At 43.8% G+C, this 24212-nt stretch overlaps 1 protein-coding gene across 2 annotated transcripts in view; it reads left to right on the top strand.

Annotated features, from left to right (window-relative positions):
• Positions 1–24212, top strand: part of LOC145412627 (methionine synthase-like) — a 419211-nt gene that overhangs the window by 86885 nt on the left and 308114 nt on the right. For both annotated transcript variants that reach the window (XM_080282544.1, XM_080282543.1), the window contains exon 6: positions 1584–1678. In XM_080282544.1, coding sequence (XP_080138670.1) covers positions 1584–1678 — 95 coding nt within the window. The remainder of the gene's footprint in view (positions 1–1583; positions 1679–24212) is intronic.

Genomic DNA, 24212 nt, shown 5'->3' with positions numbered 1-24212 from the left:
AATTTATGGCTCCCCTCATGATGCTGGTCACTCAGAGACTGATGCGGCGTTCTGCGGGACGCAAGGAGTATGTGTGTTTGCATGCATGTGCGTGTTTAGGGATGCCACACAGGTCAGTGTTTCCCATGCGTCCATTCATTTACCAAACAAAATTCATTAAATGAACCTAACATTTGGCCTGTTCAGGGTGGTGGTTAAAACCAAAATTCATTAAAAGAGAGTTCACTATATCGAGGGTGTACTGTATTATCTATCAGTTAGTCAGTATGATGACTATTAACTTAAAATAGGGGTTCAAAATCCTTGTCATGAGCCTCTTACAAAATTCATTCAACCAATTTGATCCCTTGTTAGTTTCTTACCTCACTGAACCTCCATACATTGCTATCCTCACACACTCATTCCATATCAGTACCTCTTCTTGACTTAACACACCTTCAAGTTTGTTTATATAAACCCCTTTTGCCTCCCCCAGTTCTTTATATGACCACACCATCAAAGCACACTCACTTCAAGTTTGTTGTCCACAGATTTCCTTGTGGCACAACATTATTTCTTATCCTGTCCACTCCACACACATTTCTCAATAATCCCATCTCCACTTGTCTGTAAAATTACCTAAACTTTTGGGATACAGTACTAATAAATAGAAGTAATAACTGACTGTAAATATTGGTATTGTTGTGTTTCCATTTGAGTGGAAATAGGTAGATGGGAGTTGGAGGGTTGTGGGGTTAACCACTAGATTATATCATGCCTAAGACCCCTAAAAGTCTTGGGCTGGCCTACTGGTAGTTGATAATTGTCCGTTATTTACTCAGTTGAATCTTACTGAATTGGATATTATAAGACTACATAATTTACTAGAACCCTGTATACACCAATATACATTGTAATGAAAAACATTCTTGTACTTTTGTGATTTCAGTACTTGATTTGTATCATGAATGCATTTGATACAAGAAAGAGGAGTGAGTACAAAGATTACAGGAGGACATGAATGTGTATTTGTGCTCACATTCATGTATGTTTGTGAGAATTTTTGTGAGAATAAGGTATAGGTCTGAAATATCAAGGGTGACCGTAGGAATGAGACGGATCAGAAATATAAAAAATGTGAATCATATGAGAGTGTGATTTAACTGATGTAGTTCTGTGATGTACTGGTGAACTGGAGCCAAGAATTTTGAGGTTCTGAATAGTGGGTGAATGAATTAAGGCCCTGTTTCACTGGGCACTGTATTTATTTCTCTTCTGATAATGTTTCTGGATTTGACCCACCCCATTTCTTCCCAATAGGAATTGGAGTTAGGATAATGGTAGTAATTATGATGCAGTTTTTAATAGATTATATATTGTTGTATATCAGAAGCAGTACCTATACAAAACCAGAATGTGATGCAAAATTGTTATGATGAGGGTGATAATAGTGGTGAAATTTTTTACATACCGTACTACTGTAGATAATGTTGCACATTAAAACCTGTACAAATACGAAGCCAGAATATGATGCAAGGTAATGCCATCCTTACAGAGGGGCAAAGAAATGATGAAAACTGACACCTTCACCTTGTATCCTGCAGGTATCTGGGACTATTGTGGACAAGTCTGGCAGAACATTGTCAGGACAGACGGGGGAAGCATTTGTCATTAGCATTTCTCATGCCCAGCCACTATGGTATGTACATTTCTTTATCTGATTTTTCACAGGTATAGATGTTTCACATGTGCCATCTGTTTATCATCCAAAATCATTGAAAGGTTAAAGATTATCACCCCTTACATTAGATTGTCTGATTTTCAACATGGATTCTGGTCTAAACATTCAAGCACCACCCATCTCTCAAAGTTAAATCAACTCATTGTAAATACAGTAGTTTCAACAAGAATCAATCACTGTTAATAACATGCTGTCAGCATTAAGCATAATCAAAGCATTTAATGATGCACCCAGACATATCCTGATAAGCATAATCCTAAACAGATTCTATTCTGTTATTCTGTCTGTCGTGCAATCCTACATTGCCCCATGAGGAGCATAGGAGCCCGGGGCTAAGCAAGTTGGTCCTGACATTAAAGATGAGACTAACCAGCCTTACACATCCCCGAGTGGCATTACGTATGCAATAACCCCAACCATCCCTTGGATATAAACCTTCACCGGCTCACTCCGATTGGAGTGCTGCAAATACCCACTAAACCACCAGGCGCTGTAATTTGGTTATATGGTTACCACCCAGCATAGTAAATGGTTTCCTGGTGTACAGGAAACCATTCAGCTTGTCACTCAGTGCAGTCACCCATAGGCAGAAGGATCAGGAAAGAATGAAGGAAAAAAAGACAAAAGAGGGAATGTAAAGTCACCCATAGGCAGAAGGACGAGGAAAGAATGAAGCAAAGAAAGACAGAAGAGGAAGGAAGGAAAGGAGGGAGGAAAGGAAAGGGCAGACACCCGAGAGCAGCATCACCTACCACAACTAAACACAAAGATAATGATAAAATATGTCTAACCAGCTTCTTCATTGTCAAACAGGTATTTTACCAAAGCCAGAGTTCTAAATTAAGAATACAGTTAAATACCAAATCTACAAAATTGTCATTAAGTAGATTTTTTTTTGGAGAATCAGAAATACTAGCCTTGTCTTTTGCCCATATTCTAGAATTGAAAAATACCAATATTACAGTATCCTTATCATCTAAATTCAGGTAGTCATTCATAATGGAGCTGCCTAGCTTTGTACTGGGCAGCTGACCTGCTGTAGTTGTCATCTTTACCAAAGTTCTAAGTGATGCATTCCTATGCTTTTTTCTCACATCGAAGCATATTTCACAGGAAAGCTTGGATGAAGAAAAAGTAGGTGACAGTTTTAATATTTTTTAACTAAGGTTATGTGCATTACTGCACAAAAAATAGATACTAATTGAACACAAGAGTACTCTGTTATGAATGACTGAAATGTCAAACTATTTTATCATCATCATTGTCATCTGGACCTGCTTAACCCTAGGGCAGGGTGAGGCGTAGCAATGTATTTTACTGTGGCAGTCTTTCATTGTTTGTTTAGGGATTTTATGCACCAAAGACAGCAGTTGTACAAGCAATAACTCACCATATCAATAAAATCCTGTCAGAAATAAGTTTGTTTTGCCCATTTTTATCCATGCGTCCATCATCCAGTCCCATGTTGCCTCATGAGGAACATAGGAGCCCAGAACTAGGCATGTTGGTCCTGACATTTAAGATGAGAGTGCCCATTTTCACACTGTTACTAACTCTAGGTTAGTTTTTGAAGTGTACTGTAGGTATTTGGTTGCAGTACTGAGTAAGATAAAAGCATAAAATAAATGATCCTCTGTGTAGCTTAAGCTCAAGAAGTTTTGTGAATATGGCACTGATGTACTTACAGTTGATTGTTGTGAACATTAGGGGTAGGGTTGCGAAAGGTAAACTGAAAAAGACCTAGGATGAGGATAAGGGACTAAATAGGGAGGCTGCCAGAGATCGAGTGTCGATAGATGTAGCCTAGGTGTAAATTAGATAGAGAGAGATTGTAGGTGTGTCGTAGATGTATAGTAGATCGTAGCAGCCACCAGTGTTGATAGTGCTTCCCTTGTAGATAATCGTAGCTCAGGAAATGGAGATTAACGTGGGCAGCCATTGAAAAAATCATGAGGCATTGGATAGCTCTTTGTGGATCATGCTCAGTCTCACTTTCCCCTCTAGCTTTCCCTTTTGTCTTGTGAGTGGAGGTGATGTTAAGACAGTTTGGGGTTAAGTGAGTTTTATCCTCAGCGACAGAGTTACAAGACCCACTGCTTGCTGCTGCCTTCCTACTCTGATCTCCTGGCTAAGCTCTCCTCTCTGTTTGACTGCCTCTCTGATTTCCCAGCCTATATACAGTAATCTTCCCATTATCCAATGTAATACAGCCAAAGGCATGTCCGGGAAGTGGGTTCGTCTGGATAGTGGGCCCCTGCCCCCTGGACTGGTACTTATGGATCCTAACCCAGCCTTACTCAGAAAATCACCTACATGATTCCCTACTGGACATGCGTAGCACCTATTTAAGGCCCTAATCACACAAATAAGGGATAGAAAGCATGATTTAAATGAAAAGGAACCAGAGAATGAGGATTTAGAGGTGAATGTAGAAAATATTTAGCAGTATCCAGGGTACTTACAAGTCCATGGCCATTGCAACGAATAACCTGCCTCCTCTCAGACTCTGACAGTGATAAGGTGCACTTGATTTCTATTTAGCAGTATCCAGGGTACTTACAAGTCCATGGCCATTGCAACAAATAACCTGCCTCCTCTCAGACTCTGACAGTAATAAGGTGCACCTGAAGCACCTACAGTAATCCAGTGGTGCACTGCACTTAATCATTTGCACTTTGAACTCAAATGTCCTAGCACTGTGCATTCTTTTCTCTCTTGTGCTGTACTTGACTCTCACCACTATTGCACTCTGCACTGAAGCCTTTGCACTCTGAATTCTAATTTCTTAACACTGTGCATTCTTTTCTCGCTTGCGCTGTGCTGTACTTGACTCTCATCACTGTTGCATTGTGCACTGAAGCCTTTGCACTCTGAATTCTAATTTCTTGACACTGTACATTGTGTTCTTCACACTGCACAACACTGTAAATTCTCGTGAGGGCAAGTAGTGAGATTTTGCTGTTTATTCACTGTCAGAGTCCGAGAGTAGGTGTTGCAGATGGCCGAGGGATGCGTCGCTGGGACGTGGTGATGGACTACCCACTGCAGACGAGTCCGAAGACAGGCGCAAATGCCTGTCCAGTGGTGACTCCACCGTGGCTGATGTGCTGGGCTGTGGCTCTGAGGTGGAAGGACTGTTGTGGGGAGGCCGTGGTGTGGAGCCAGGGCTGGGCATGGTGGGGGTCACGGGCCTGAAGAAACTGTCATTGGTTGACGTAAGGAACGGTGATTCTGGTGATTGATGATGCACAGCCTGAAAGTGTGCACTTCTCCCACAAGTCCCAAGGGCCCCATCTCCCTGTCGCAGTCCGGGTGTTCCAGGTAGTTACGAACGAACTTGACGTGCACCTGGAGCACGCGCAGCTTGGGGATGGCTAGAATAGTGGCACGCTGAGAGGAGCCCACATCATTGTCGCTGTCCATGTCGGAATCTTCAAGCTGGGTACTTGTACCGGCAACTGAAGATGTGATCTCTATATCAGACATGATTTGATACCCAGGATCGCCCTCGCCGTCATCCAACCACTCACGCACTTCGTCCACAACGTCATCACTAGCCGCATGAAGACGTGTGTGGAAGTCATCCACATCAAAACCTAGAAGGTCGTGCACCACATCGGCTCCGAGAAGCAGACGAGACCAACCACTTTCCAGAGTCTTGACAGAGACTTCCCTCCATGCACTGGCCCAGTTGTAGATGGCTGACTTGATGTTGTAGCGGCGAAGGTTTTCCACAGTCCTCTGGCCTTGTGTGTCCCGTCCCTCCCTGCGTTCGTCCTCGTAAACAGTCATGACCTCATCCAGGAACTTCTTTTGGTACAGCCTCTTCATTGCCACGATCACTCCTTGGTCCACTGGTTGGGTGAGAGCAGTTGTATTAAGTGGCAAAAACATGCACCTAATGCAGCCATTCTCAGCCACCAACTCCTTGTCGGACAGATGCGCAGGTGCATTGTCCACAAGATGGAGGGCCTTTGCCTGTTCGCGCGGGATTCCCAGTGTCTTTGTCTGGTAATGGATGACCTCCTTGATGAAGTTCTGGTGAAGCCATTCTTTGAAGATCTTGGCTGTGAACCAAGCTTTCACAAAATGATACCAAATGACAGGAAGGACATCCATCGCCCCACGAAGACACCGAGGCTGCTTTGCACAGCCAACAATAACAGGCTTGAGCCAGTGCATGCCATTAGCATCGGCACAACACAAAGCAGATATCCATTGCTTGCAAAGCTTGGGGCCAGGTACACGCTTCTCCGTCTCCTCTGCTAGAGTGTTTGTTGGGATCGAGCGATAGAATAGACCAGTTTCATCAGCGTTGTAGACTTGACCAAGAATGAGGCCCTCCCTGTCTATCAAACCCTTCGCATTCTACCGAAACTCCTCTGCTCCCTCCTCGTTGGCGTCCAGAGCTTCGCCATAGGCCTTACAGTTGGTGAGTCCATGCTGTAACTTGAAAGCGAGAAGCCAACCCTTGGATGCTTTGAAGTCTGGGATGTTGTGTAACCTTGCGAACTTCTCAGCAGCAGCCTTCAACTCCGTACCACGCACCAGCACACCAGCAGCACGTTGTTGTCGGTACCAAATCAGCATGGAACAGTCGATTTCTGCACACCGGGGAGTGAACATAACCTTCCTCCACGTTGCATTGGGTCGTCAATCTGGTCAGCCGTGTACTGGGTGAGCTTGTCCCGGGATTTCTTGATATCAAACAAGGTACAGCTGGCCAGGTTGAATTCATGGAGGATGCGTGACGTCGACCATCCCGCGTCCACCTTCTCCAATATCTCCCTCTTCTTCTCCAGAGTCAGAGCCACTCATTTCCTCTTCTTGGGTGGCAGGGCCATCATCACACACACGAGTAAGAGGCAGGAGAGGAACAACAGGGCCTGCAGCAGGTAAGGCACCACCATAAAGGCGAGCACATGTGTGGCCATGGTGATGAGCATGCACTCACGACGATGGTTGAGCAGGAAATGGGCAGGAGGCAGTGTTGTCCTGCCAGATGTTGGCAGAACTACGTGGCAAAACACAGCTGGTCTGCGCCACGTGCCAAGTTCAAATTATGGGTGAAAAAAAAATTGGATTTCCCCCCCCCCCCATTTTGGGGTTCTGAAGGCCCAGGCCCAAAATGTTTGGGTAGTGGGGTGTCCGGATAGTGGGAAGATTACTGTTACAGTAACATAACACTTGTCCACATCAAATTCCATTTGCCATTTATTGCTTCATTCATGAAGCTTATTTAATTCTTCTTGTAGCTCTTTGCAAGAATCTTTGTTATTAATTTTCCTTTGTATTTTTGCATCATCTGCAAACATATTTAGATAGCTTACATTTCCATTGTTAGTCTTTGTCATTTATATATACAGTCAATCCTTGAGTAACATGTTTTTGTTCTAACGCACTCAGCTTAATGAAACAAGTCATATTAGTACACAGAAAAATCAAGCTCATGTGGGAAGCCAGCTGGCTTGGCGACGAAATTTGAAATTCGCGCACGATGACATCACCCTCTGGTCTCTAGGTACCTTTCCTGGGTGCATATTTCCATTCTGTATGGGCATTTGTCTCAATACCATAGCTAGCCACCTCAGCCAAGCAACCCTAGTGGGATAGGTTAGGTTAGGTTGTTGAGAAAAATTTGCCTGGAAAACACATTGAACATATTTTCGAGAAAAACCTGTGGTTAGTTTTGAAATGATTGGGCGAGCGTCGTTCCTGGCTGAGGGTTCCCGGTGGTGAGATCAGTACACATGCTGAACGGAAATATGCTACCTGGGCACACTCAAGGCTGAATGATTTGATGAAAATTCATGGGTTTTGCAATTTCAGGGGACGAAATAGAACAAGTATGTATGCTAATCATAAAAAAAAAAAAACTTTCATCCATATGTTCTCGTAAATTAAAGTTAAGTTCCACATTCTTCGTTCGATTTCATGCTTCCCAACACATTTTGGACCAACTGGGCATATTGCTGTCAGTCCTTTGTCACACCTCTCCTAGTTCTTCCCAACACTCATAATGGGTTTTGCAGATTTAAGGGCTGATATGGAACAAAAATATTTTCTATCTATCTATCTATCTATAGCCCGACGCCCTAATCCTGCAAAGGGTGGCCGCAGACAAAACGCCTCCAAGTCACTCTGTCACCCACCATTTGACTACCCTCCCCCCAACTCACCCCCCCCTCCCTCATATACCTCTCAACTCCATCCCTCCACCTCATCCTCGGTCTACCCCTCCCTCTCCCTCCCTCCACCTCACCTACATACACCCTCTTAGTCAGTCTTTCATTCTCCATTCTCTCCACATGTCCAAACCACCTCAGTGTATTTCTCCTAATCTTCTCAACCACATCCACATCTACCCCACAACGTTCCTTCACTTCTTCATTCGTCAACCTGTCCCTCCACGTCACTCCACATGCTCCTCTCAAGTAACTCATTTCCACTGCTCTCACTCTTGACTTGTTCCCCTCTTGCAAGGTCCACGCCTCGCTTCCATACGTCAGGGTAGGGATCACAATACCATCATGCAGTGACTTCTTAACTTCCATACTCACCTCCCTATTTCTCATCACTGCTTTCAGTGTACCAACAACCTTCCATCCCTGCTGTACCCTCTCACGTACTTCATCCCCCAAAGTTCCATCCTTACTCATCACACTACCCAAGTACTTGAATGCACTCACATTCTCCATATCCTCACCATCCAACCTCACTGCACACTCTGTGACTTCATTCCTCTCAAACACCATAACTTTACTTTTGTTTACATTAACTTCCAGATTCCTCCTCCTACACACTGTCCCAAATTCATTCACCAAACCTTGCAACTCCCATTCATCTTCACTCAACAATACTGTATCATCAGCAAACAGCAACACCGGAAGCTTCCAAATCTCACCCTCGTTCATTAGGGCCAGCCCCACATCCACTGCCCTACCTTGCACCTCCTTTACAACCCCATCCATATATATATTAAACAGCCATGGAGACATCACACACCCCTGTTTCAGTCCCACATTGAGATCAAAGAACTCACTCAGCTCACCATCCACTCGCACCATAGCCCTAGCTCCCTCGTACATACTCTTCACAGCACTCAACAATTTCCCCTCCACTCCATATATTCTTAATACCTTCCACATACCTTGCCTATCTATTCTGTCATAAGCTTTCTCCAAGTCCATGAAGGCAGCATACACTTTCCTTCCCTTCTCTAGATACTTCTCCACTAAACATCTTAGAACAAATATCTGATCTACACACCCTTTTCCCTTCCTAAATCCCCCTTGATCTTCTCCAACTAGCTCCACTGTCATATGCCTAACCCTATCAATGAGTATTCTACCATATATTTTACCAGTCACACTAAGAAGGCAAATACCCCTATGGTTACCACATACTTCTCTTTCCCCTTTTCCTTTGTACAGAGGAACAATTATACCTGATTTCCAGTCCTCTGGAACCCTTCCCTCTTCCCAAGCCAATCTACACAACTTCCATATCCACTCCACAACAATCTCACCCCCATACCTAAGCATTTCACCACACACTCCATCAATTTCTGGGGCCTTTCCCAGCTTAATCTTCTTCATCGCTTCCACTACTTCCGCTATACTGATCTCTTCCTCCCTCCTCTCATCTCTTCTTCTCCCAGCCATTCCCCAACCACTTATACTCACACTGCTCTCACTCTCTACATTCAACAAATCCTCAAAGTGCTCCTTCCATCTCCTTAATTTCTCTCTCTTCTCCACCAACAATCTATTATTCCTATCTTTCACTTCCCTACTATTTCCCCTTTCACACTGCCTTACTTTCTTTACCTCCTTCCAAAACAATTTCTTACTCTCCCTCCATTTCACACTCAGATTCCTCCCAAACTCTTCATCCACTTTCTTCTTACTCTTCTTCACCAGTCTCTTAACCTCCCTTCTCCTGCTCACATATACCTCTCTCTTCTCTCTCTCATCTTCTCCCCTACCTCTACTCGCCAACCATTCACCATATGCCTTCTTCTTTTGTTCCACAGCTCGTTTCACCTCATCATTCCACCATGTTGTCCCTTGCACACCCTTGCATCTCCTCCTCACTCCACAAACCGCCTCACACGCTGCGCCTATCTCTTCCGTGAATATTTTCTAATTAGAGAAAAAGAAAAACTCTTTCATCCATTGTTCTCATAAGTTAACATTCAGTTCCACAATCTTCGTTCAATTTCATGCTTCCCAACACATTTCCAACCGACTGACCATACAGTTATCTATCCTTTCTTGCACCTCACCTATTTTACCCCACCCTCATAATGGGTTTCATAGTTTTAGGAGACGAAATGGAACAAAAATGTTTGCTAACTAGAAAAAAAAAAACTTTCATCCACGTGTTCTCGTAAGTTAGTGTTCATTACCACCTTTTTTGTTCGATTTTGTGCTTCCCAACACGTTTCGGACCGACTGAGCATACGGCTGTCAAGTCCTTCATATCTCACATCTCTCTGACTTTACCCCACAATCATATTGGTTTCACAGTTTTAGGGGATGAAACTGAATGAAAATATTTGCTTAACAAAAAAAAAAAAAATTGCTTGCATCGGTGTGCTCTTGTAAGCTAGCGATCAGTTCCACATTCTTCGCTCTTCTTATTCCTGATAGTCTGTTATATTTTTGGTTTACTTCTGGGTGGTAAATAAATGTTTCATGCAAAACTTGTTTCCCCGTTGTTTTTAGGTATGTTCCACTGGGTCAACTCGTTTGACTCATCAGGGTAATGGCAAAAGGGCCTGGCCTTAACTTAAGTGTTTAACTAAACCTAACCTAGCTTAACTGTACCTAATAATTTAATCTTACCTAACCTAACCTAACCTAACCTAGCATCCAGTTGGGAAGTTGGGAAACGAAAACAACCTTTGAGTACGTCAAGACAGTCATAGGTACGGTTTAAGGAACGTGATGATAAAAAGTGAAAAAAATTTAGCAGGAAAAGGTAATTTATCACCTTGAAAATAGTCAGAAAAATACAGAAAACAAACTAGAGAAATGTGAATTGAATTGGTAAGGTCCTTCTATCGCTTTAAGTAAAGTGTATGTTTACCGAAATATCAAAAAGGCTTGGCATGAGTGCAAGTACCATCAGAATGATTTGGAAGGACTGGGAGAAGATAAAGATCGTGTGTAGGAAGTGTTGCGAAACTGACAGTAGTGAAACTTTATATGTTATCCTAAAGCTGACTGGGAAGCTCGTAGGGCGTTATGTGGAGCATCAGAGAAAGAAAACTCTCACTTTTCCCCTTCTTACCACCTTACCGCACATAAATTATCCCCATGTATAGGCATCATCAGGTAAAACACTGAAAGAGATAAAACTACAGTATTGTAATTAAGAACATCAGTGGTATTAAAAATAGCATTAACAAAACAAAAGTCGGGCTGGGTACCCTTGTGTTGCTTACACGGAGCTTCCTGGCACTCTTCCCATTCTTCCCCCACCCCCGCTTCCAATGTTGTTGTGAAAGTTTCTCTTTCTCTTGTATCATGTGGCTTTCGGGAGACGTTAGGCCGTATGGTTAGATGAAAGTGTATGGTTCTGGCAGTTTTAGGTGACAAAATGGAACAAAAATATTTGCAAGATAGAAAAAAGTATTATTTCATTCATGTGTTCTTGTGAATTAGCGTTGTTTCACATTCTTCGTTCAATATTGCGCTTGCCAACACATTTGGGACTGATTGGGCAGTTTAGACATATCCTTAGTCAGTCCGAAATGTGTTGGGAAGCTCGATATCAAACGAAGAATGTGAAACTAAACACTAACTCACAAGAACACACGGATGAAAGAGTAATTTTTTTGGTTAGCACACATTTTCGTTCTATTTCGTCCCCTAAAACTGCCAGACCCATAAATTTTTGTCTAACCATATGGCCTAAGGTCATTCCTGAAGGCCACATAATACAAAAGAAGGCAAAACTTTGACAACAACATTGGGGGTGGGGGACGGGAGGAGAATACTGGGGAGCTATGTATCAACAACACATGGGTACCCAACCTAACTTCTGTTTTATTCATACTATTTTTAATACCATTGATGTTCATAATTAGAAAAGTTATATCTCAGTGTTTTACCTGACGGTGGGTATAAGTGGGGGTAATTTACGTGGGGTAAGGTGGTAAGAAAGGGTAAAAGTAAGAGTTTTGGAAAGTTCCCAGAACGCATTGTTCCATTATACATACAAACATATTGTTAGATTGATGAGGATTTGAGTACCACGGTCCTTGTTCAGTCCCTATTGCCTGCGGTACTCAAGGTTTGAGTGTACTAAAAACATAATTGGTGCCAGCACTGAGCTCTGTGGAACTCTGCTTGTCACTTCCCTCCATGATGAGAATTTCCCCTCAGTACTGTTCTCATTTCCCTTTTTCTGAGAAACTCTTGCATCTAACAGTGCAGGTTGCCTTGGATACCTCCTTGATGATACAGTTTCCATAAAAAGTCTTTGGTGTGGTACTTTATCGAATGCCTTCTTGAAATCCAAATAGATATTGTCCACCAATTCTTCTCTTTTCTGTATTATTTCTGTAACCCTATCATAGTAGTTTAATAGATTAGTAACACATGATTTTCCCTTTCTAAAACTGAACTACCTTTCCGTTATCATACTGTACTGTTTTTCTAGATGGTTTACCTGAACTTTTCGTATCAGCTTTTTTAAGCATCTTATAACACTGGTCAGTGATACTGGTCGGTAGTTGAGTGGATTCTGTCTATTCTCTTTCCTGAATAGGAGAACAATGTTTGCTTTCTTCCAAATGTCAGGTTGTTTACCTTGACATTAAGATTCCTTGAATATTAAATACAATGGTGTCTTCACTCTTCTGCATATTCATGTAGCACCCAACCTGAAATTTCATCAGGATCATATGCTTTTCTATCTATCTATCTATCTATTGCCAGACGCCTCAATCCCGAATGGGGTGGCCACAAACAAATCGCCTCCAAGTCGCCCTGTCCCCCGCCATTTCTCTGCCCTGCTCCCAACTCACACCCCCCTCTCTCATATACCTCTCCACCCCATCCCTCCATCTCATCCTCGGCCTCCCCCTCCCTCTTCCCCCCTCCACCTCACTCACATACACTCTCTTCGTCAGTCTTTCACCCTCCATCCTCTCCACATGGCCAAACCACCTCAGTGTGTTCCTCATAACGCTTCCTATCACATCCACATCCACACCACAACGCTCCTTTATATCTTCATTCGTCAGCCTGTCTCTCCACGTGACTCCACAGGCTCCTCTTAAATAACTCATTTCCACTGCTCTCACTCTTGACTTGTGTCCTTCCAACAATGTCCAAGCTTCACTTCCGTACATTAGAGTTGGTATCACAATACTGTCATGTAGTAACTTTTTCACTTCCATGCTCACTTCCCTGTTTCTTATCACTGCTTTCAAAGAACCAGCAACTTTTCTTCCCTGCTGTACCCTTTCAAGCACTTCATCTTCCAAACCTCCATCCTTACTCATCACACTACCCAAGTACTTAAACGTACTCACATTTTCCAATTCCTCACCATCCAACCTCGCTGTACATTCATTAACTTCACCTCTCTCAAAGACCATCACTTTACTCTTCCCTACATTCACCTTTAGATTCCGTTTCTTACACACTCTCTCAAAGTCATCCACCAAGCCTTGCAGCTCCCCTTCGTCTTCACTCAACAACACAGTATCATCTGCAAACAACAGTACAGGAGTTTCCAAACACTATCCTCTCTCACCAGGGCCACTCCAACATCCACTACCCTACCTTGTACCTCTTTTATTACCCCATCCATGTACAGATTGAACAACCATGGAGACATGACACATCCCTGTTTCAAACCAACTTTCAAAGAGAAAAATTCACTTAGTTCACCATCCACACGCACTGCAGCCTTCGCACCATCGTACATACTCTTCACAGCATTCAACAACTTCCCATCTACTCCATATATTTTTAACACTTTCCACAATCCTTGTCTATCCACCCTGTCATATGCTTTCTCCAAATCCATGAAAGCCGCATACAACTTCTTTCCCTTCTCTAGAAACTTTTCCACTAAAGGTCTAAGAATGAATATCTGATCTACACAACCTCTTCCCTTCCTAAAGCCTCCCTGTTCTTCTCCAACTAATTTCTCTGTTCTTTCTCTAACTCTGTCTATAAGTATCCTACCATACACTTTTCCTATTATACTAAGAAGACAAATGCCCCTATGATTACCACACACTTCTTTTTCCCCTTTTCCTTTGTACAAGGGAATAATTATACCTGACTTCCAATCCTCCGGGACTCTACCTTCCTCCCAGGCCAATCTGCACGTCTTCCACATCCATTCTACTACTATCTCTCCACCATGCTTCAGCATTTCACCACACACTCCATCAATTCCTGGGGCTTTCCCCGATTTAACTTTCTTCATTGCTTCCACAACATCTATCCTACTGATTTCTTCCTGTCTTCTCACCTCCCTCCTTCTCCCAGCCATTCCCCAGCCACTTATACTCGCATTACTTCCATCCTCAACGTTCAACAATTCCTTAAAGTGTTCTCTCCATCTGTTCACTTTTTCTCCCTTCTCCACTAGTAATCTACCATTTTTATCTTTCACTCCCCTGCTAACTTCACTTCCACCCTGTCTTACTCTTTTCACTTTTCTCCAGAACATTTTCTTACAGTCCCTCCACTTTACACTCAAATTCCTTCCAAATTCCTCATCCACTCTCTTCTTACACTCTCTTACTAATCTTTTCACCTCTCTCTTTCTTTCCACATATAACTCTCTCTTCCGCCTCTCAACTTCTTCCACGCCCCTATTTCTCATCCATTCATTGTATGCTTTCTTCTTTTGTGCCACAGCCTGTTTCACCTCTTCAGTCCACCACGCTGTTCCTTGCACCCCCCTCCGTCTTCTCTTCCTTCCATACACCACATCACATGCTGCACATATTTCTTCTGTAAATATCTTACACACACCTTCCACGTCTCCCATCTGCTCCAATTCATATTTGCCCAATCGTTCCTCCACTTCTCTCTTATACTCTGCCTTTTTCTCATCCTCTTGTAACCTTTCCACTCTCCTTGCAACTACTCCTTCCTCTCGTCTTTCCCTTCTTCTATTCCTCCATCTTACTTGCATTCTAATTCTGGCCACCACCAAGTAGTGGTCAGAAAGTCCATTCCCCCAACCTCTATACACTCTTGCATCCTTTACACATCTTCGCATCCTTTCATCCACACACACATAATCAGTCATTGCCTTCCTTTCATTCAGTTCACCACCCACCCTTCTCATCACTCGCCATGTATACCTGTGGATCATTTTATGCCTGAAGAGGGTATTGGCTATCACCAACCCCCTCCGAGCACAAATGTCCACTAACGCACTCCCATTCTCATCTATCTCAGCAGGCACACCCCACTCACCAACTATTTCATCCACTTCACATTCCCAACTTTACCATTCATATCACCAATCAAAAACACTCTCTCATTCCTTCCAAACTTTTCCATGCACGCTTCCACATTTGTCCAGAACTCTTCTCTCACTCTTCTAGCACGATCTTGCGTTGGCGCATACACACACACAGTCGCCCACATTTGTATTCCAACTTTCAACTTTACCCACACAATCCTTGACCCAACTGATCCATACTGTCTTATGCTCCTCTTCCATCTTTTACCTACATATGCTTTTCCTTTGTCTAATTTACTTAACTCTTCCTGTATTTCCTTTTCTGATATTTGTATACAGTATCTGGTAATACTTGTGGGCATGCAAGTTCCATATCGTCTCTTACAAAATTATTTTCTTTTGTGAAAACTGATTGGAAGTTTTTAATTAGTCTATCTCTTTATCTGTCTGTTGCCAGATGGCTTAATCCCATACGGGATTGCCACAAACAAATCGCCTCCACGTCACCCTGTCCTCCTCCATTTCACTGCTCTGCTCCCAGCTCACACCCCCTCCCTCATATACCTATCCACTCCATCCCTCCATCTCATCCTTGGCCTTCCCCTCCCCCTCTCCCTCTCCACCTCACTCACATACACTCTTCTCATCAGTCTCTCACTCTCCATCCTCTCCACATGGCCAAACCACCTCAATGTGTTTCTCCTAATGCTTCCTGTCACATCCACATCCACACCACAATGCTCCTTCACATCCTCATTCGTCAGCCTGTCTCTCCACGTGACTCCACATGCTCCTCTCAAATAACTCATTTCCACTGCTTTCACTCTTGACTTGTGTCCCTCCAACAAGGTCCAAGCTTCACTTCCATACGTTAGAGTTGGTATCACAATACTGTCATGTAGTAACTTTTCAGTTCCATGCTCACTTCCCTGTTTCTTATCACTACTTTCAGGGAACCAGCAACCTTTCGTCCTTGTTGTACCCATTCGAGTATATAACCCTCCAAACTTCCATCCTTACCCATCACACTACCCAAGTACTTAAATTTACTCACAGTTTTCATTTCCTTCCCATCCAACCTCACTGTACATTCACTGACTTCTCTCGAAGACCATGACTTTACTCTTCCCTACATTCACCTTTAGATTCCGTTTCTTACACACACTTCCAAACTCATCTACCAAGCCTTGCAGCTCCCCTTTGTCTTCACTTAACAACACAGTATCATCTGCAAACAACAGCACATGGAGTTTCCAAACACTGCCCTCTTTCATTAGGACCACTCCAACATCCACTGCCCTATCTTGTATTTCTCTTATAACCCCATCCATATACAGATTGAACAACCATGGAGACATGACACATCCCTGTTTTAACCCAACCTTCTTAAAGAAAAATTCACTCAGTTCACTATCCACATGCACTGCAGCCGTAGCACCCTCATACATACTCTTCACAGCATTCAGCAACTTCCCATCTACTCCATATATTCTTAATACATTCCACAATCCTTGTCTATTCACCCTGTCACATGCTTCACAAATATCTTTCTCTTTTGTATAGATGATCCCCTCATCTGTAATGGACTGTATTTTATCTTTAAATTAGGTTTTGCTTTGGATGTATCTGTAAAATAGATTAGGTTGATCTCTGCCTTTATTTATAATGTCTTCCTCAAACTGTCTCTGAGCCTCCCTTCTTATTTTTTTATAAACACTTCTTGCCTGTTTATATTTGTTATATATCCTCTCACAATTGAGTCTTCCGTATCTGTTCCACAACAAGTCTTTTTTTTTGGTGGAATGATGAGGTGAAACGAGCTGTGGAACAAAAGAAGAAGGCATATAGTGAATGGTTGGCGAGTAGAAGTAGGGGAGAAGATGAGAGAGATAAGAGAGAGGTATATGTGAGCAGGAGGGAGGTTAAGAGACTGGTGAAGGAGAGTAACAAGAAAGTGGATGAAGAGTTTGGGAGGAATCTGAGTGTGAAATGGAGGGAGAGTAAGAAATTGTTTTGGAAGGAGGTAAAGAAAGTAAGGCAGTGTGAAGGGGAAATAGTAGGGGAGTTAAAGATAGGAATAATAGATTGTTGGTGGAGAAGAGAGAGAAACTGAGGAGATGGAAGGAGCACTTTGAGGATTTGTTGAATGTAGAGAGTGAGTTGGGGAATGGCTGGGAGAAGAAGAGATGAGAGGAGGGAGGAAGAGATCAGTAGGGCGGAAGTTGTGAAAGCGATGAAGAAGATTAAGTTGGGAAAGGCTCCAGGAATTGATGGAGTGTGTGGTGAAATGCTTAGGTATGGGGGTGAGATTGTTGTGGAGTGGATATGGAAGCTGTGTAGATTGGCGTGGGAAAAGGGAAGGGTTCCAGAGGACTGGAAATCAGGTATAATTGTTCCTTTATACAAAGGAAAAGGAGAGAGAGAAGTATGTGGTAACCATAGGGGTATTTGCCTTCTTAGTGTGACTGGTAAAATATATGGTAGAATACTCATTGATAGGGTTAGGGATATGACAGAGGAGCTAGTTGGAGAAGATCAAGGGGGATTTAGGAAGGGAAAAGGGTGTGTAGATCAGATATTTGTTCTAAGATGTTTAGTGGAGAAGTATCTAGAGAAGGGAAGGAAAGTGTATGCTGCCTTCATGGACTTGGAGAAAGCTTATGACAGAATAGATAGGCAAGGTATGTGGAAGGTATTAAGAATATATGGAGTGGAGGGGAAATTGTTGAGTGCTGTGAAGAGTATGTACGAGGGAGCTAGGGCTACGGTGCGAGTGGATGGTGAGCTGAGTGAGTTCTTTGATCTCATTGTGGGACTGAAACAGAGTTGTGTGATGTCTCCATGGCTGTTTAATATATACATGGATGGGGTTGTAAAGGAGGTGCAAGGCAGGGCAGTGAATGTGGGGCTGGCCTTAACCCCTTAAACGCAGCTGTGTACAGTCGATCCCCCCTGAGTGGCGGGGTTGTATCGCTGTCTGAGTACCTGTAGGCAAATATTTGCCAAAAATCAGAGATTAACCCTAGAACATTATACTTGGTATGGCAGATAGTACTTACATTCAGCTTTCTCCAAAGACAGGTGTTTAGCCTTCGTGGACTACCCAAGGACTTGTGGAGACTTGCAAAGTTGGGTAACCAAATCTTCACTTTCACACCTCCAGCAACCTGGTTTCCCCTCTACCACAGCCTCATTCTGTCATAGTATACTTTATACTACAACGTAAAGGTAGTTAGGAATCCGTATTTGTACAATAAGCACTGAAAATAAGGCTAAAATCAACGGAGCGTACGGCCGACATGCACTGTGGCGGCGGTCTTCCCGTCACTCAACAAACATTTCCATTTTCACAGCTAAAAACATGTATACTACATTATTTTCAATCATATTACTTCCCAAAAGATCACCACGGCGCGCTTTTTATTCTGCCTTACGTCCGCCACTTTATTCTCGTTCCTGTCGGCCGCTTGCACTGACTGGGAAGAGCTAGAACTCGCCATAATCTCACTTTGAAAGCCTGCAGTAAACTGACGCTAAACAGGGGCAAACCATGAGAAAAAAAGCTAGTGTTACAACTGGGGAAACAAGCGTTTCCTAGTAGCATAAACTGCTTGTGAGAGGAGATCGCAGATTTACAGTTCTGAGCGCTCAGAGCGCTGCCATGTATCACAGCCAGGCTGGCCGGGCCGTGGTGGGGGGGGGGACGGGGGGAAAACGCGATATTTGGCAACAACTGAGGTCAGTAGTACAAAGGTAAAGTATGCTAGTTGTAGCTAGAGGGTGGTGGTACTGATAGACAATACCAGCTGGAGCCTGCTTGCCCGCGGTTATTCAAAATTTACTCAAATCGCAAACGCGACGATCCGCCGTTCTGTCCTTTGGGCCGACCGTCACAAATGCGACGATCTGCGTTTAAGGGGTTAATGAATGAGGGTGAGATTTGGAAGCTTCCGGTGTTGCTGTTTGCTGATGATACAGTATTGTTGAGTGAAGATGAATGGGAGTTGCAAGGTTTGGTGAATGAATTTGGGACAGTGTGTAGGAGGAGGAATCTGAAAGTTAATGTAAACAAAAGTAAAGTTATGGTGTTTGAGAGGAATGAAGTCACAGAGTGTGCAGTGAGGTTGGATGGTGAGGATATGGAGAATATGAGTGCATTCAAGTACTTGGGTAGTGTGATGAGTAAGGATGGAACTTTGGGGGATGAAGTACGTGAGAGGGTACAGCAGGGATGGAAGGTTGTTGGTACACTGAAAGCAGTGATGAGAAATAGGGAGGTGAGTATGGAAGTTAAGAAGTCACTGCATGATAGTATTGTGATCCCTACTCTGACGTATGGAAGCGAGGCGTGGGCCTTGCAAGAGGGGAACAAGTCAAGAGTGAGAGCAGTGGAAATGTGTTACTTGAGAGGAGCATGTGGAGTGACATGGAGGGACAGGTTGACGAATGAAGAAGTGAAGGAACATGGGGTGGATGTGGATGTGGTTGAGAAGATTAGGAGAAATACACTGAGGTGGTTTGGACATGTGGAGAGAATGGAGAATGAAAGACTGACTAAGAGGGTGTATGTAGGTGAGGTGGAGGGAGGGAGAGGGAGGGGTAGACCGAGGGTGAGGTGGAGGGATGGAGTTGAGAGGTATATGAGGGAGGGGGGGGTGAGTTGGGGGGAGGGTAGTCAAATGGTGGGTGACAGAGCGACTTGGAGGCATTTTGTCTGCGGCCACCCTTTGCGGGATTAGGGCGTTGGGCTATAGATAGATAGATAGATAGATTTTTTACAGTCTGTATTAAATTATTCCTTTATTTTCAATTCTGTTTCTTTGTGCTGAGGGATGTAATTTTGGACTCCCTATTTCATAAAAATCACAGAATTTTTTGTATATAATATTTAAATCTTGTCCTCTAAGCTCCTTTTCCCAATCTGTTTCTAAGAAGTACTTCTTCAGGTCATGATAGTTGCCCTTTTTGTAGTTTTGACTCTTTTTGTAACTCTCATTACTGGTAACTATGTCATATGCTATCCTGAAGTTGCAATTTAACACTGCATGGTCGCTTTTGCTGGATGGAGAGTGATACATTATATTGTCAGTATCATTTTTTTGCCAAGTAAATATAAGATCTAATAATGATGAATCAGCAAGTCCTCTTTTTATGGTGTTTTCCATTACATGTTGTGTTAGGAAAAACTCCTGCACAAGATCCAGGGGCTTTTGGTCTCAACAGCTTTCATGGCTTCTTACATCTAGAGTATTCCAATTTATATTTGTATTGAAATCTCCAGTTAATATAATTCTTTCAGATTTCTCTTCAATTCTGTGTAGTAATTTTCTTAAACTCTGAATTGTACTTTCTGCCAGGTCTTCATATTCGCCTCTTTCCCAAGTGTTTGTTTTGGATGGCATGTATAAATTTGCCACAATTAATTTCCCTTCAGATGTGTTAATCTCCAATGCAATCATTTCTACTTGTGAGGGTATATCCATTTTTATTTCTTTGATTTGTAGATTTTTATTTGTTAAGATTATAATTCCTCCTTCTTTTCTTAAATTTCTCTCTCTTCTCCATAAATTGTATTCCTCTAAGTTTAGGGTATCGTTTGATATCTTTGGGGGTCAATTTTGTTTCAGTTAGGCTAGTCATACGGTAGGCTCTCCACGTTCGCAGGGGTTAGGGGACACAGACCTCCGCGAATGTGGATTTTCTGCAAATGTTTGGTGTGCCCCCTCCCCCCCCAAATGCCTCTACAGTCACAAATCACCTCTTCTGAGCAATTGTGCACTTACTGTACCTAATAAACCATATCTGGGACCTGAAAGCAACATAAAATATCACAAATGGTAACAGACCAATTGTATGAAGAAGTGTAATAACAAGTAAGCTTTGATTGGGTATGGCTGTACTGTACTAAGCTAGGGTAAATATGTACCTGGTGACTTCCACAGACTCCTGCAAGTGAGTGTGTCTCTTGCACATCCATGTGGGTGTGGGCAAGTCATCAGCTACATGGTTACCCCAACTTCATACAACCATAGCCATTCAGTTCAGAGTTAACTCACCACTGTCCCTGAAGTTTTGGTGGATGAACTCTGACAACTTGTGATGACGATGATGATGAACATGACATCGATGACGTTGAAGATGATTAGCCATGCATTTACCGATGATGGATGACTGGATGCAGTGATGTGCAGTGTAACTGCATGGCATGAGGAGTCTACATGTGCGTAGACTTCACCTCATCACTGCTAATCTCAACGCTGAGTGGTGGTGGATCGTCGATATTGTCCTCAGAGGCAGGTGGAGAGGATGATGTGCCATCAGAGTCAGAGTGGACAGGTTCAGGGTCAGACACGTGTTGAGGTTCAGGCACAGATGCAGGCTCCTCAGCCTCAGGTGTAATGGAGGAAGGTGAGTGTGAGACAGCAGCAGCTGCAACGGGTCGCGGTTTCTTTGAGACGAACATTGTAGTAGACAACTGAGACCACGTCCACTTCATGTCGTGAGTGTTTTGTAGGGGATTACGCTCTGATCTGTGGCACTCATCACCAGTGTCCTCACCATCAATGGGTCCATATCATAGAAGAGTTGCTTCAGTTGCACGGTCGCCCTCATTGCCTCCCCCACTTTTTCAAGGGTGAGGGCTTGTTGCTGCGGGGCGTTCCCAGGCTTCTCCTCTGCATCCTCCTCCTCCTCACTTGCTGACTGCACAAGCTCCACTAATTCTTTGTCGGTGAGGGCCACATGATATTCTTCCACCAGCTTCCCCACCATATCCTCAAACCCTTCACCACGTACAAGCCTTGCCAACTCCACTGACTTCCTCACAGCCTGGTTCACCTGCTCCTGAGGAGCAAATCCCGCAGAATCTTGGATGTACATCGGTCACAAAGCCCTCCAACAGCCATTAACTGGCTCAGGGCGCACATCCTTTAGGCTCTCCTGCACCACCAAGGGGCAGTCAGTAATAGTGAGCCCCTTCCAATAGTCCCTGATGCTCAGGTTGGGGTTTGCATCCAAAGATGCATAGAGCCTCTGCATTGACCCCCAGGTGTAATAGGCCTTGAAGGTAACTATTACATCCTGGTCAAGAGGTTGTATCAGGGAGGTTTTGTTGGGCAGCAAAAACACAACCTCCACATCCTCACACATACCGTCAAGTGTCTGTGGATGGCCTGGAACATTGTACAGGAACAAGAGGAATTTGCGAGGGAGGCCTTTATCCTGAAGGTAGGACCGCAGCTCTGTCAGGAGACAGTGGTGGAACCAGTCTAGAAGGATGCAGCTGGTGGTCCATGCTTTCTTGCTGTGCATCCAGAACACTAGCAGGAGATTTTTGTTGCGTTGCTTCAGTGCTCTGGGATTCGGCGACTTATAAATTAATCCTGGCTTAATCATGTGGCCAGCAGCAGTTGCACACATCAGTAAGGTGCACTAGTCCTTAGCTGCCTTGAACCTGGAGCCCTTTTCTCCTCCTTCGAGTCGAAGGTCCTAGCAGGCATTTTCTTCCAATAAAGGCCTGTCTTGTCAACATTCCATATCTGCTCAGGCCTATATCCTTTCTCATCAGTTATTTTCTTAAGTGCTTCATGGAATGCTGCTGCTGCCACATGGTCGGCTGATGCAGATTCCCCTGTCACCTTCAGATTGTGAAGGGAGAACTACCTCTTGAATTTATCAAACCAGCCATTGCTGGCTGTGAATTCAGGATGGGCGATTGCGGCTGGTCCAGGGTCTGTGCTGGTGCTTGCCGGCATTGGGGTCGGGAGTTGAACTGGTCATCATGTCGTACAATGCCATCCCCTTTGACTGAATCGCATTACTGTCTATGGGATTTCCTTTCCTGCTCTGGCCATTGATCCACAGAAACAAAGCATGCTCCATTTTGGACATCGCATTGTCTCTCACCTGCGACACTTGCTTGGCTGAGGGTGGCGCAGTGGATGTCAACGTCGTCCCGATTTTTTCCTCATTTTTCTTTATGCACCTCACTGTGCTCTCAATCACGTTAAATAATTTCCCAACAACATCATAGCTTATACCCTGCCTTCACTTGTCCAGCAATTTCACCTTCTCCAGGCTCATCACTTTTCTTTGCCTCTTTAGGAGTGGGCTCACCACTAAGGGATGCAGGGGACCCCTGGTTGCAGGACAACACAGACACACGTGGGACAAAGTTATCACAAGTAAATTGCACAATTGGGTACTAATTTCACTCACAAAATAACACAACAATGCACTTCTTACCTTTGAACACATAAGAGCACAATTATTGGGGACAATACTGAAATCAAGGGAGGTTTGGTGTGACAGCGTAGAGGCAGCAAAACTACCGTGACAGTGGTAGGATACAGACGGGAAGACAGAGGAGCGCGGGAGTGTGGTGGTTTGGTGCTGGCCTGTTTGGGTGCAAAATGACCTGCAAGTGTCTGCATGGCTACACTTTGTTGCCAAGAATGAAATCTTGGTTCCACAGAGGGGCAATCCGCAAAACTTCAAACCCCGCAAAAGGTGATTCTGCGAATGTGGAGGGCTTACTGTATGTGGTTCCTTTTCCTTGATGTTGTCTTCCATCATCATCATCATCATCATCGTTCGGACCTCCTTTCCCACCCAAGGGCAGGGTGAGGAGTAGCAATGTCCAGACAGCACAAACTTGCCCAATCCAATAGGCCACACTTCCATTCACTCATCATTCAAGCCCTCGGAATCCCAGCTCTACTGGATACACCAAAAGCATTCAGCACATTCTGCAGATTCACACAAACATATCCGATTGAGTCAATTTGGATGCAGGGGCTCACAAGGGGTGCCAAAATCCCTGATCATGCACTTCTCCTCACAACATTCATTCAGCCAGCTCGATCTCGTCAGTTCCCTAGCCTCAACGACTTCCAAACCTCTCTTCCTCAAACACTCATCCACCATATCTCTCCACCTTCTCCTTGGCCTACCTTGCCTCTTCCCTCCTTCAAATTCACTCAGGTATACCTTTTTCATCTCTAATAATTTAGACACCATTCCATCTACATTTGAGTACATCAGC

The sequence above is a fragment of the Coenobita brevimanus genome, chromosome 93, assembly GCF_032717465.1.
Source record: "Coenobita brevimanus isolate Jiangsu-jjx chromosome 93, ASM3271746v2, whole genome shotgun sequence".
Classification (NCBI taxonomy): domain Eukaryota; kingdom Metazoa; phylum Arthropoda; class Malacostraca; order Decapoda; family Coenobitidae; genus Coenobita; species Coenobita brevimanus.
Note: the sequence above shows the minus strand (reverse complement) of the source record. Positions and strands in the feature narration are given on the sequence as shown.